We start from the raw sequence: 12,839 nt of genomic DNA, 5'->3' as shown, positions 1-12,839 counted from the left end.
AAACTTGGTAGAGAACCGATCGATATTTGGTTTAAATGCTTCTTTATTACTTTCTAAATTTTCAAAAAATATCAAAGACGTCTGGAGATTTGAGGTAATAAAGTTTCTAATAAAATGCTGTGTATTGAGTCTCGTATATTGTAGAATGAGATATGTATTTGCGTAGGTTTATTGTTAATAATTAATAATTAATTGAATTATTTTACATTTTGTAACTACGCGCTTTTCCACTGAACTGCTAAACTCAAATTTAGTTCCCATATTGCGAGTACAATTTTCATAATTTTTTCTTATTTTCTTACGTATCTATTTAATATTTCATATTAATATAGAATATGAAATATAGAGAAGAAGAATATAGAATAATATAGAAGATATAAGAATATATCTTTTCTCTCAATTTTAATGTATAATATAAACACGCTTTTTGAATTTCAAATCTATATTTATCTGAATTCAGTTTGAGATTTGAGATTCGAAAGTTGGTCATTAAATCAAACTTTGCTTCTTTTTTCTGATTGGTAGAAGCGATTTAACAAATCAAGGCATGAAGAGCATGTAATAATATATAATTGAAAAACTTATCTTTTAAATTACGCAAAAACCTATCGTTTAATTTTAAATCTTTCTAATTTAAAATAATGTAATTTTGAACGCTTTTTAGAACACTTTCATTGTGAAGGGTTAAAATGTTCAAATTTAGAAAGCTTTGAGTTTTTTATGTTTAGTTTATAAAATTTAAAAATTTCCATTTTTAAATACCTAATTTTTAAAAGGTTTGATTTCTGAAAATCTTAAATTTAAAATTATTCAGATTTTAAAGCCTTAATTTTAAAATCTTAGCTTTTTATTCTCTCAATTTTTAATTGTTTAACCAAAGCGCGTAAAATTTGTAATACTTGTTTTCGTACTTGTTAAAATTTGAACGCATTTCTTTATAAATTGTTAAATTCTTTATGTTTCAAATTTTGAACTGAAGAATAGTGTAGGTTTCTAATTTAATATTTTGTAATTTTAAATATTTGATTTTGAGACGATACAGTGAACATGAAACTGCTGAATTTTATATGTTTTAAATTCAGATGTATAAAATCGTATTTCAGGTAATATCACGGGGTTTCACGGCCTTCAAAAAGTTAGTTATTCCTACCCTTTTATTTGTAATTTCTACTCACATTTTTCGGACACTGATTCCCACACTTGAGCATTTCCTCCTTTTGTTTCTCTGTTGCCGAAGTGAGTTCAGCACACCTCTTATACAGGAAATTGATTCCACAATGGCATCCAACTCTGACCAGCTGCTTACAAGGAGCACAAGGAGCTGGATGACATGCCTTAAGACAAGGATGGGTACATCCTTCTGGTCTAGGAAAAGCACAGGGCTTCTCACACTCCATACACCTATCCTCTTCACTCCCATCTTCTCCCAAATCCACTTTATGACAAAGCTTCTCACAGTTGTGATTCGTACAAGCCAACAATCTGCCACATTCTCTCAAACAGGAATTAGAAACCGCTTTATGACAAGGCCAGGGTAAAGTCTCATGTCCTCCTAAACAAGTGACCATCACCGAAACCTCACAAGGAGGACAAGGAAGTGTCTGCAGTTTCCATTGCTCCTTTCTGCAAATGTCCCAAGGTGCAGTCGGCTGAGCATTAACTCCATTAATCTTTACCTTCATCCAAACTTTGGTATGACATGTCGCAGGACAAGTATGTCCACATCTCTTATGAGTCAATCCACAAATTTTCTTGCAAGGTGGACAATAACCCTGGTGGCATTTGTGCGACTCTCGTTTCGGATGATGACAAATTGGAGGAATTTTGCAACGCTTGTTGCAAGTCGGAGGCTTGATTCTCTTAACAGATCCACAGGGAACTGTGATTTTGTTGCTTCCACATCTGCACTGAATCACATCAGTTCGAGTGCAGGGATAACAAGGCCCGCTGTGACAAGGAGCCGCACACTTGTGCTTCTGACAATTCAGCTGGTTGTCACAAAGTTTCTCGCAGACATTGAACGTATTTTTGATCAAGCAGTCGCAACATTTTTTATTGCAATAATGTCTTCCGCAAAGTCTCCACTGGGTGCATTTCCTACTACAGTGGAATTCTTTCGTACAAGCCATCTCTTTCTGGAAGCTACCACAGCGACAGGTTTTGATCACCATTTCCAGACACTGTCCACATTTTTCCGTGTGGCATCTCATGTTGCAATCATGGCGACCACAGTCTAGAAGCTTACCGCAGGTATCACCACAAGTCGGAACAAGTTCCTGTTTGCAAGAAACGGCATATTTCTTTTTTCCACAGGGACACGTTCTGTTTTTTTCAATGGGACAGCCTTTGCAGTCACCCAGTTTGTGGCAAACACCTTCGCAGATATGTACATTGCAGGGAAATTGACGACCACAGGGTTTGTCGCAAAACCAGGTGGATTGGTTGCAAGGTCGAGGCTCGCTTTTTGAGTTGCAATTGCAGGAAGCGAGCACATTTTCGGTACATGGAGGACAATCTTCTTTGTGGCATTCTTCCTGACAGCTGTGGTTGCAGGTTTGGTAGCTTCTTCCACAGATGCTCCCGCAACTCCACTCTTTGGCGTTGCAACGACGAGGACGTGCTGGTTCTTTGCCACAGAAGCATTTTGCAGATATGGTTTTTGGACAAGGAGGGCAGGGTCCTGGATGACAGAGAAGAACACATTTGTGTCCGCAATTTGGTTGAAGTAATTTGCCACAAGTTTCGCCACAGGAGTGTGGAATCGACCAGGGTTGGTAGGCTGGGTCCACTGAATTTCCACAGAAGCAAAGGTACTTGGTTGGCACTTCGTTTTCTTGGTAATCGGTTCGGCACTTCGGACTGAAAGGAAGAATGTATGAATTTCATTTTTTGTCTTTAGGATTTTCTTATAAAATATTGATTTGCGTACGTTTTAAAAGGGTGATACATTTTAGATTTATTATCACTAAGAACATTGTGCGCGCTACGCGCGCACTACTTATTATTCTTTAGAAAAAACTCGTTTTATTTTCCAAAATTTTGCTATGGATTTTACAGAAAATATTATATGATTTGAGAACGTAGAATATCATTAACAGAGGTTCAATTGCGTACAATTTTTTAAAATAGGACGATTACTTTTTTTCAATGAAAAAAACTGACTGCGTGCATAATAATCTGCCAACGTACTTTTAACATTTTTAAACATTTAAAAAACATAAAAAATACATTCTTAATGTGTTTCCGGATGAACTATTCATCAAGGTAGAATTAAATTAAATTTGATTCGAATGTTCTATAAGGCTCCTTTTACGCGTTTTCTAAACATATTTTTAACATAAATGTATTAAATTATTTTGTTTTTAAATCCATTTTTTTATCAAAGTTCAAAAGTAAGAAAAATGTGCCATTTATACTCATGATGAAATTTAGCATAAACGGTTAATTTTTGCTAGTTCCATTACAATTTTGAGCTTCTCTTTAAATATTGATCCTGTTGTATGACAAATTTTACTTTATAAGTTCACACTTTAGAACTTTATATAAATTCTTGCTCGAATTCTCCTCGCAATTTTACTAATTTGAATAGCGGCTTAAAAAACGCTTCTTGGTTTAAAATTCAACTAATTAGTTTAAAGTGTAACTATTTTGTTAAAAATTCATTTTTTTGGTTAATGATTGATCATTTTAGTTGCGAAATATTCTTTTTTGTTGTTCAAAATTTAACTATTTTCCAAACAAATCTTCCAAATTATTTTGTTAACTGAAAATTGAACCCTTCCATGTTTAGTTGAAGCATTTTTCTTAAAAATGTGTCTTTTGTGGTAGAAAATTAATCTTTTTGGTGCAAAATGAAGTTCTTTGGTTTGAAAATCAGTTGTTTTTTTATTTTTTTATTTTTATTGAACAAAATCCATTTATTTTTGGAAATTTATTCTTTTTTGGTAAAAAATTAATCTTATGGCTGAAAATTCATTTCTTTGTTTGAAAATTAGTTTTTTTTAAATTGGATATTAGTTGTTTTTTTACTTAAAAATTGAACTTGATATTTTTTTGCGAATTCTTTTACAGATATTTAATTCTCTTTTGTAGAAAATTCATTTGTTTGGTTGAAAATTTGAATATTTTGTTGAAAATTTATTTTATTTGTTTAAGAACTCATTTCTCTAACTAAAAATTTTAACTTTTCTATTTTTTGTTAAAAGTTCATTTTTTATAGTTGACAATTCATTTATTTTGTTAAAAATTTATCTTTCTTGGTACAAAATCAAACTTTTTGGTTTGTGCTGAGCTAAAAAATATTGTGGAGCGACCTCCGAAGAAAGTAAACATAATCATTTTTAAATCGGTTAATATCTTCTGGTCTCTTGTTTTATTCGAAAATTTAAGTTTTTGATAATTATGGCGAATTTTTTTCTATGTAAAGTTTTTGATAGTCCTGTGCACATATTTTGAAAAAAGTTGAACATTTCGCACCTGAAATTTCTTTAGCTTGAATCAAAGAAACATGATATTATTATTTTTTTTAAATACAATTTTTAGTGACGTTTCAAGCGTTCAAGAATGGTCCATTTTACAGTTTTAACGATGTTGAAGACTTTTTTAGACTAAGATTTCAAAAGCTAAAAATGATGGTGCTATTATAGCAAGATCGCTAAAAAAACGTGTGCATAGGACTCAATAAAAAAAAAACATTTCTATTGGCCATTTAAAAAAAATTATGAATAAGCAAAAAAAAAATTTAATTCTTTATTTTTTATTATTATTTACTAGCAAAAACTTTATATAGAAAAAATTCACCTTAATTTTCGAAGCAATAGGGAAATTTTTTTGAATTTTCAAATAAAAAAAAATAAAAGATATCCGATTTCAAAATTTATTTTTTTTCGGATTTTGACCCACCATTTTAATCGCTCAGCTCAAATAAGAAGTTGAGTCTATTAGGTTGAAAATTACATTAAAAATTAAAATATTTGTTTGTAAATTCATGTATTTTGTTAAAAATTATTCTTATTTTGTAAAAAGTTAATATTTTTGTATTAAAATTTCATTTCATTGGTTCAAAAATAGTTTTTTTTAAATTAAAATTAATTTTTTAATAAAAAATTTAATTGTTCAATAGTTTATCGAAAATTTTTTTCATAGACATTCAATTTTTTGGTTGAAAACTCATCGGTTTGGTTGAAAATTTTAGAATTTCGTTGCAAATTTATTTTGTTTGGTCCAAAACTTTTTTTCTAACTTAAAATTAAACTTTTCTATTTTTGCTGCAAATTTATCTTTTTTATTTAAAAAATCATCTACTATTTTATTTAAACTTTGTCTTTATACATTCTCATCTTAATGAGAAGATATTGATTTTGCGTGAAAATTGAATTTTGCCGAGTTCATTAAATCTCGACGTTTTCGGATTCACTGAACAAGAAAAAATGGATTTTACTTTGGTGTTTGCCTATCATCGTTGTTGTCGTTGTCGTCGCCTGTATACACGATAACTTTCGAAGGAATTATCCGATTGTCCTTTGTCACATTGTTTTAAGGCCTGAAAAGAACGGTTCTGGTTTTGTCCATCGAAAAAGCTTTTTTAATAAATAAAAAATTCCATTTTCCAACAAAACTATATAAGATGTGAAAAAACCTGCAGAAGAAAAATTTGTCACCTAAAAAAGAGGCACAAATTTTTTCGAAACAATTTTTTTGATAAAACGCATCTTTTTCGCTTTAATCGTGAAAATGATATTATACAATAAAAAAATCGGTTTTATCGTCAAACTATGCAAGATTTAACAATAATCTTTCTTGGTTAAAAATACAAATCTGTTGTTGAAAATTCGTAACTTTTGTCTAATTTAACCGTTTTTTTTAATGAAAATGAAATTTTTTTGTGGAAATATTAACTATTAAAGTTTTTTTTATTAAAGATTCATCGCTTTGGTTTAAAATTTAACTATTTGGTCGAAAGTTCCTGTTTTCTTAGTTGAAAATTAATTATCTTAAGTACAAAAGTAATAATCAGATTTTACATTAATAAATCTTAAAATCTTGTTGTTCTATTATTCACATAAGTGTGACATTCCTTATAACTGCCCTTTAAATGAAACTCAATTCATAATCATGTGTGAATTTGGCAAACTTCCTTCCTTCGAGTTTTTCAAATTACCCAATTGGCATTGAGTAAAAGCAACAACAATGCTTAATACGAAATTTTTGCGACACATCTATTTTTTGGAGGAAGATTACCGCAAGAAAATATGTGAACTTACCAAGCCCATTGAGGAGTGATTCCCTTTTCCCGTTTGTAACTTAAACTGTCGCGTATCCAATGTTGAATGCAAGGTAAATGCATGAAAGTAAAGCACTTAACGCAGTTCCATATCTGAAAGATAAATATCATTTTTGTATATATTTTAAAAAAAATTTGTAATATTTGTGAAATTATTGAAATCATTGGGGAATTATTGATATCATTTTGCATTCTTTAAAATCAATCTGAAATCTTTGTCTAGTCTTTTAAGTCTATCCGAAATCTTCGAGAAATATTTTTAATATTTGTAAAGGATTTAAAAAAATCATTAAATTTTTGTTAAATATTTGGAAATATTAGGTAATATTTTTTAACATATAAAAATCTTTGAGATATCATTAAAGTCTTTGTGAAGACTTTTAAATCTATCAAAAATATTTAGGATGAAATCTTTGAGTAATCTTTGTGAATTCTTTTTAAAATTTTGCAAAATATTTTCGAAATAATCGGTAATATTTGTGAAGTTATTGAAATCTTTTTGAAATCGTTGAGAATTGATTGAAGTCTTTGTGAAATATTTGAAATCTATCTGAAAGCTTTGAAATCTTTGTTCAATCTTTGAAATCTAGCTCAAATATTTGTGAAGTCTATCCCAAATATTTTAAATCTTTGTGAAATCATTATGAAATCTTTGATAAACTATTGCAATCTTTTTCAAATCCTCGTAAAATCTTTTAAATTTATCTGAAAACTTTGCGACACATAAGAAATCTTGGGAAATCATTGAAATCTTTGTGCAATATTTGAAAACTTTGGGAAATCATATAAATCTTCGTGTAATCGCTGTGAACCCTTTCAAAAACATTGCGAAATATTTGAAATATTTTTGAAATATTCGGTAATGTTTGTCAAATTATTGAAATCTTTGTGAAATATTTGTTAAATCATTGTGAATTCTTTAAAAGTCTTTGCAAAATATTTTTGAAATATTTGGTAATGTTCGTGAAATTATTGAAGCATTGTGAAATCTTTGCGAAATAATTGTGAGCTCTTTAAAAATATTTGCGAAATATTTTTAATATTTTTGAAATTGGCATTAATTTTGTGAAATAATTGAAGCCTTTCTGAAACCTTAAAAAAAATCATTACATTTTTTTACATTTGAAAAATAATTGAAATTTTTTGGAATCTTTGTAAAATCTTTGTAAATTCTATAAAAATCATTGCGAAATATTCTGTAATATTTGTGAAGTTATTACAATCTTTGCAAAACCTTTGACAACTGATTGAAGTCTTTGTGAAATATTTGTAATCTATCTGAAAGCTTTCAAATCGTTGTGAGATCAGTAGGAAATCATTGAAATCTTTGTTCAATCTTTGAAATCTATCTTAAATCTTTGTGAAATAATATAAGGCTTTGTGAAATCTGTCCGAAATCTGCGAAATATTTGAAATCTCTGGTAAACTTTTGCAATCTTTATCAAATCCTCGTTAAATCTTTTAAATTTATCTGAAATCTTTGTGAAACATGAGAAATCTTTGGAAAATCATTGTAATCTTTGTGCAATCTTCGAAACCTTTGAGAAATCATTGTAATATTTGTGTAATAATTGTGAACCCTTTAAAAATCTTTGTGAAATATTTGAAATATTTTTTAAATAGACGGTAATGTTTGTGAAATTATTGATGTCTTCGTGAAATGCGCCACTTCCGGAGTAAATATAGTATAGTAGAAGTTGGAATAAATCACCAAATTTTTTAAATATAATGATCAATTATTTTTGAGAATTTAATAAAACATACCGCATCCGTTTTCTTCACAGACGAAATGCAAATTAGGCAAATTGCTCCTCCAGATTGCAACACGTCGCTTAAATACGAAAGTGTCTTCTGTGTATCACCACCTTCGACCTGGTACAGAGACAAAACTTTGTCTACGGCTTCATCTAACACGTTTCCATTTTCTTCATCTTCACTGGAGGAATCCAACAAATCATTTGCAACTAAATGTTTTTGAATGGCTGCTTGATTTTCCGCCTGAGCTCGCCTGAATTTCCTCATTTTTGTTTAAAAACTGCTAATGAAATATTTATTTTTAACATAAAATTATATAGCAAAGATCAAAGATTATAAAACATATGTCAATTGTAGCACCTGAACATAAAGTTCACAATATGTTAGTTTTGAGACACGTACGTTTTTTTATGAACAATACAAGACGTGAAAATTAATTTACAGAAATGTTACGCTTCACGATTTCATACATTTTATTATAATTTTCTGTACTTCCAATCCGAAGATTTATCAAACAAAAATTAAAAGTAACAAAATTAATCAACTTACACTTTTTATACAAATTTCTGTGAATAGTGGTGAGAAATGAGGTTATATTCCAAATGATTACGTGTTACATGACTTATACATCTCCAATTGTTATCGAGTCACTCTACTCCGTTTTTCATGAGTTACTTGTATATCATCATATCTTTGTATTCCATTATTTACTCATTATCACTCTAAAATAATTGAATAAAGGCTAAGAAAATAAAGATCAACAATCCACAAACTCAAGGAACAGTTTTCGGCAAAGTGAGGTTAGGTTGCATTTGTTTTCAAAACCTCTCGGGTTGCCGCTGTTGCTAACCACGTCAACGAAATCAATAATTTTTCCAGAGTTCAATTATTTCGACATTAAACTTTTAATTTAAAAAACTTAATAATAAACAATTAAAGGTATATAATATATTTATCACTAGAATTTAACAAATAAAAATGTTCAATCTAGTTTTAAAAAATATGTCGTGTAATATAGAAGAAATAATAAAATTCTGAGATGTAAATTATATATAAATAAATATGAAACTTATCTATAAAATAATAGACTTATACGGGAGTATTGCACAAGTGATTATATTTTGCAGGTATACATCAACACTTTGTAATCGTTCTACAAATAAAAAGTGTATATTATAAACGGAAGATTTAGAGGTTATCTGAATCCACAAAACAACTTTTTAGTATAGCTTCTTTTTTTATAATTTAATAAAGTACCTTACAAATACATCTGGTTAAAAATGAAAATCTCTGTGTTAATGTTGGACAAGGAACTACTTTCTGATTAATTTACACCGTAAACCAGGTAATTTTTCCATTTTTTGTCATTTTTTTCTCTATAATACACTTGTCAGAAACAATTGTAATTATAACATTTATTGAGGAGCGTTATTAATTACGAAAGTCCAAGGAAATCCCTGAAATCTCTTGACATGTTTAAAGTCTGTGGAAATCGTTCCGAATTTCTTAAAATCTTTTAAAAAATATTTTTAAAATCTTTTAAAGGCTATTAAAATTCCTTTCAATCTTCTAAAATCATCAAAAATACTACTTCGGAATCGCATAAAATCCTTTAAAACTCAGTCACTTATATATTGAAATCTCTTAAAATCCCGTAACCCCTTTAAAGTCTGTAAAAACCTTAGAAATATTTCTAAATCTTTATAATCCTTCAAAATTCGTTGGAATCACTTAAAATTTAAAAAAAAAAACATTTTTTTGTAAATCCGTGCCATTATAATTTTTCGAAATCCCTTTAAATACTTTTTAATACTGGAATATCCTTTGAAATACCGCTAAATCTTACAAAATCTGTGGATATGCTTTGAACACTTTGTCATTTTTTAAAATCCTTTTAAATCATTGAAGCCCCTATAAATGTTTTGAAACCCGTTAAATCCCTTTAAAACGTTAGAAATCCTTGCAAATGTTTTTAACTCTATCGAAATCCTATGAAATCACTTTAAATCCCTTAAAATCTTCGAAATTTCATTAAATTTCCCTGTTATCCTTCAAAATTTGTGAAAATAATTCGGTATATGAAATCCTTTAAAATCCAGCAGCTTATTTGGATATCTTTTAAAATCCGTGGAAATCTCGAAAATTTGGTGAAAAGCAAAAGAATCTTTGAAATCCCTTTGAAGTTCATTGCAATCTTTAAAGTTCGTAGAAATCTTTCTAAAGCGATTGAAATATCTTAAAATATATTAAAATCCATTAAAATTCCTCGGAATCTCTTTAAAAATTTCGTAATATACGGAAATCCTTCTGTCTAAATTTGAATCAGTTAAAATTTTTACTCGTTCAAATAAGTGACTGAATTGTAACTGTGGAATCGTTTTTGTTATTGACAAATCAGTCAATTTTACTGATTCATAAGTAAAGACTAGCCAATTCATAACTAGAATACAGTTCCAGATTTTAATTAATACAAACTGTAACTGATTCCCGCGGGTTTTAAAGATTTCACCTAAATTTAAACAGATTTTAAATATTTACTTTTAATTGTTGGTGTATTTAAAAGCTCGGTATTAACATGTCCAAATTCTTTGAAATCCCGTGGCTTATTTTGAAATAATTCAAAATCCACGAAAATTGCTTTTAATTCTCTTAAATTCCTCTGAATGCGTAGAAATCCTTAAAACTCTTTTGAAATTAAATGATTCTTTCTGAAATGTTTTAAAAACATTTGAAATCTGTGAAACTTCGCGTAATCCTTTTAAATCGCTTAAAATACCCCAAAACTTTTGTAATACCCTGAAATCTGTTGAAATGCTTGGAGATCTCATGAAATCCCTCAAAAGCGTTGGAAGTCTCGTCTAGTTTCGTACAAAAATTGATTTTAAATCTTTCGAAATCCATTGAAATGTCATTTAAAGTGAAAATAATTGACACATATTTCAAGTGTTGTGTAAAAAATATCAAATTTTACGTCAAAATGGGGGGGGGGGGCTGAAGATCTTCTTTTCCTTTCAAAAAAATGGTGAAAATTTAGGATATTTAAATTAGATTAAAATCTAACTTAAAACCCCTTTTTTAACGTCCAATAGTCAAATTGATGAGAAGAATTCCTGAAAATAGAATCAAGAATCTAACGACCCAATTTGGACAACCACTAGAAAATATTCCCACTGCAATCTGAAAAACAAAAAAGGAACATCCTCCTCTCTCCTCCCCTAAAAAAGAAGAAAAAAAGGAAACCATTCCCTTTCAATTTGGACAAAACAATAAAAAGGAAGAAAGAAAAATCAGAAGGCAACCAACCAAATCCCCCTTCCTTCTCTTTTTTATTTCTTTCGTCCTCTTTATTCCTGCCATTATCAAATCACAATCAGAAATATTTGCAAAAAATCATCACCAACGTTTCGGCACTCCTACAGCACCCTTATCAAGGCAAAAAGAATTTTTTTAATAATATAAAATAAAAATAAAAAATAAAATCAAAATAAAATAAAAAGTGCTTATCTAATTTTTTTATTTTACAACGGGATAAAAAAATATGAGGATCAAAATAAATTGGTTAAGTTCACGTATAAAAAAATTAAAAGATGAAATTATAAAAATATTTTTCATTTTGTGACAAATTTGAAGAAAACCGCCATATTTTATTACATTTGTTCTTTAAAAAAAAACACACACAAAAAATCCTTTAGAACGAAAAGTCACAAAAGTACTTGCAATTTCGAATTCTTGAATAACTTTGAAATTGTTCATGTTAAGTATTTAACAAACATAAAATTCAAATGATAACAAAAATAGTTTGTCCTTTTTTTGGTTGTAGGATATGGTGTTGAATTACATCACAAATTTTTACACGTGCATCAAGTGTAAAAGCTACTCTCCAATAATGAAACGTACGACCTCCTGGCAAAAAAATCTCTACGAAAATCGCAGTTTGCCGGATAATTACACCGACGAATCTTTTCTCGAAGAATTACGCAAAAACATCAAGCCCAATAATGTGAAAACAGGACAAGCAATATCTCTAGGAGCCAGTATTTCAATTCAACTCAGCATTGTAGTTTTATTCGTTATAATGTTTATCTGGCTAAATAACGAGTGGACAACTCCAAGAACGATTTTTGTTTCTAGCACTTTTTTCACAGTGCTCGGATACTTTCTCTACACTCTCAGCGTTCCCAATTTCGGGGAGAAACTATCGAAAGATTTGAGAACAGCTTTGATATTTTTTGCTTTTGGATATATCTTGTCGCCAGTTTTAAAAACACTGACCGAAACTGTGAGCACAGACACGATTTACGCGATGACAATTTTCATGTTCCTGCTCCATTTAATATTCGGAAAATATGGTTCACCACAAATTTCTCTCCCAGATTCGCTCTCAATCACTTCCTCAATTTTTGGATCTTTAATGCTCGCCTCAAGACTTGCAACTTCTCTTCACGCTTTTGCTCTGCTCACAGTTGCAGTGCAGTGTTTCGTTTTGCTTCCATTTATTCTCTGGAAAACCAAAGACAAGGTTGTAATTTCAATCCCCTTAGCCTCGACAACTCTTTATTTTCTGTCCCAAATTTCCCTCACGATATTTTACGTTTTCGTTGCTGCAACTCTTCTCATTCATTTTATTTGTCCACTCTGGTATATCAGGTGGCAAAAATACAAGGAGAATATTTATGGACCTTGGGACGAGGCCGTAATATCTTCTTGACTAAGAGCTCAGAATTTAGATCTAAAACTAGGTGTAAACTAATTATTGTAATTTTGTACATTTTGTAAGATATTTTGTGTAAGATAGAATTTT

The 12,839-nt window shown here is 29.5% G+C and overlaps 2 protein-coding genes across 3 annotated transcripts in view; one reads left to right on the top strand and one right to left on the bottom strand.

Moving 5' to 3' along the window:
• LOC117167964 (NF-X1-type zinc finger protein NFXL1) overlaps positions 1-8,836 on the bottom strand; it is a 14,322-nt gene extending 5,486 nt beyond the window's left edge. Inside the window, exons 1-4 of one of the 2 annotated variants that reach the window (XM_033353236.1) lie at positions 8,588-8,836; positions 8,048-8,321; positions 6,264-6,376; positions 1,176-2,859 (exon numbers count right to left, since the gene is read on the bottom strand). In XM_033353236.1, the coding sequence (XP_033209127.1) occupies positions 1,176-2,859; positions 6,264-6,376; positions 8,048-8,305 (2,055 nt within the window). In that variant the 5' untranslated portion in view covers positions 8,306-8,321; positions 8,588-8,836. The remainder of the gene's footprint in view (positions 1-1,175; positions 2,860-6,263; positions 6,377-8,047; positions 8,322-8,587) is intronic. The other variant, XM_033353235.1, reaches the window with a different exon arrangement.
• On the top strand, positions 8,796-12,774 carry LOC117167968 (phosphatidylinositol N-acetylglucosaminyltransferase subunit C). Its single transcript, XM_033353243.1, has 3 exons — positions 8,796-8,977; positions 9,166-9,383; positions 11,859-12,774. The coding sequence occupies exon 3, from the start codon at positions 11,862-11,864 to the stop codon at positions 12,744-12,746; it is 885 nt and encodes a 294-aa protein (XP_033209134.1). The 5' UTR covers positions 8,796-8,977; positions 9,166-9,383; positions 11,859-11,861; the 3' UTR covers positions 12,747-12,774.
• Positions 12,775-12,839: the final 65 nt, after the last annotated feature.

The sequence above is a fragment of the Belonocnema kinseyi genome, chromosome 2, assembly GCF_010883055.1.
Source record: "Belonocnema kinseyi isolate 2016_QV_RU_SX_M_011 chromosome 2, B_treatae_v1, whole genome shotgun sequence".
Taxonomy (NCBI): Eukaryota; Metazoa; Arthropoda; class Insecta; order Hymenoptera; family Cynipidae; genus Belonocnema; species Belonocnema kinseyi.
This window is presented reverse-complemented; position numbering and strand designations above follow the sequence as displayed.

Bases quoted from the DNA above. Each gene is read 5' to 3' on its own strand.
- LOC117167968 (XM_033353243.1), top strand. From the start codon at position 11,862: ATGGTGTTGAATTACATCACAAATTTTTACACGTGCATCAAGTGTAAA.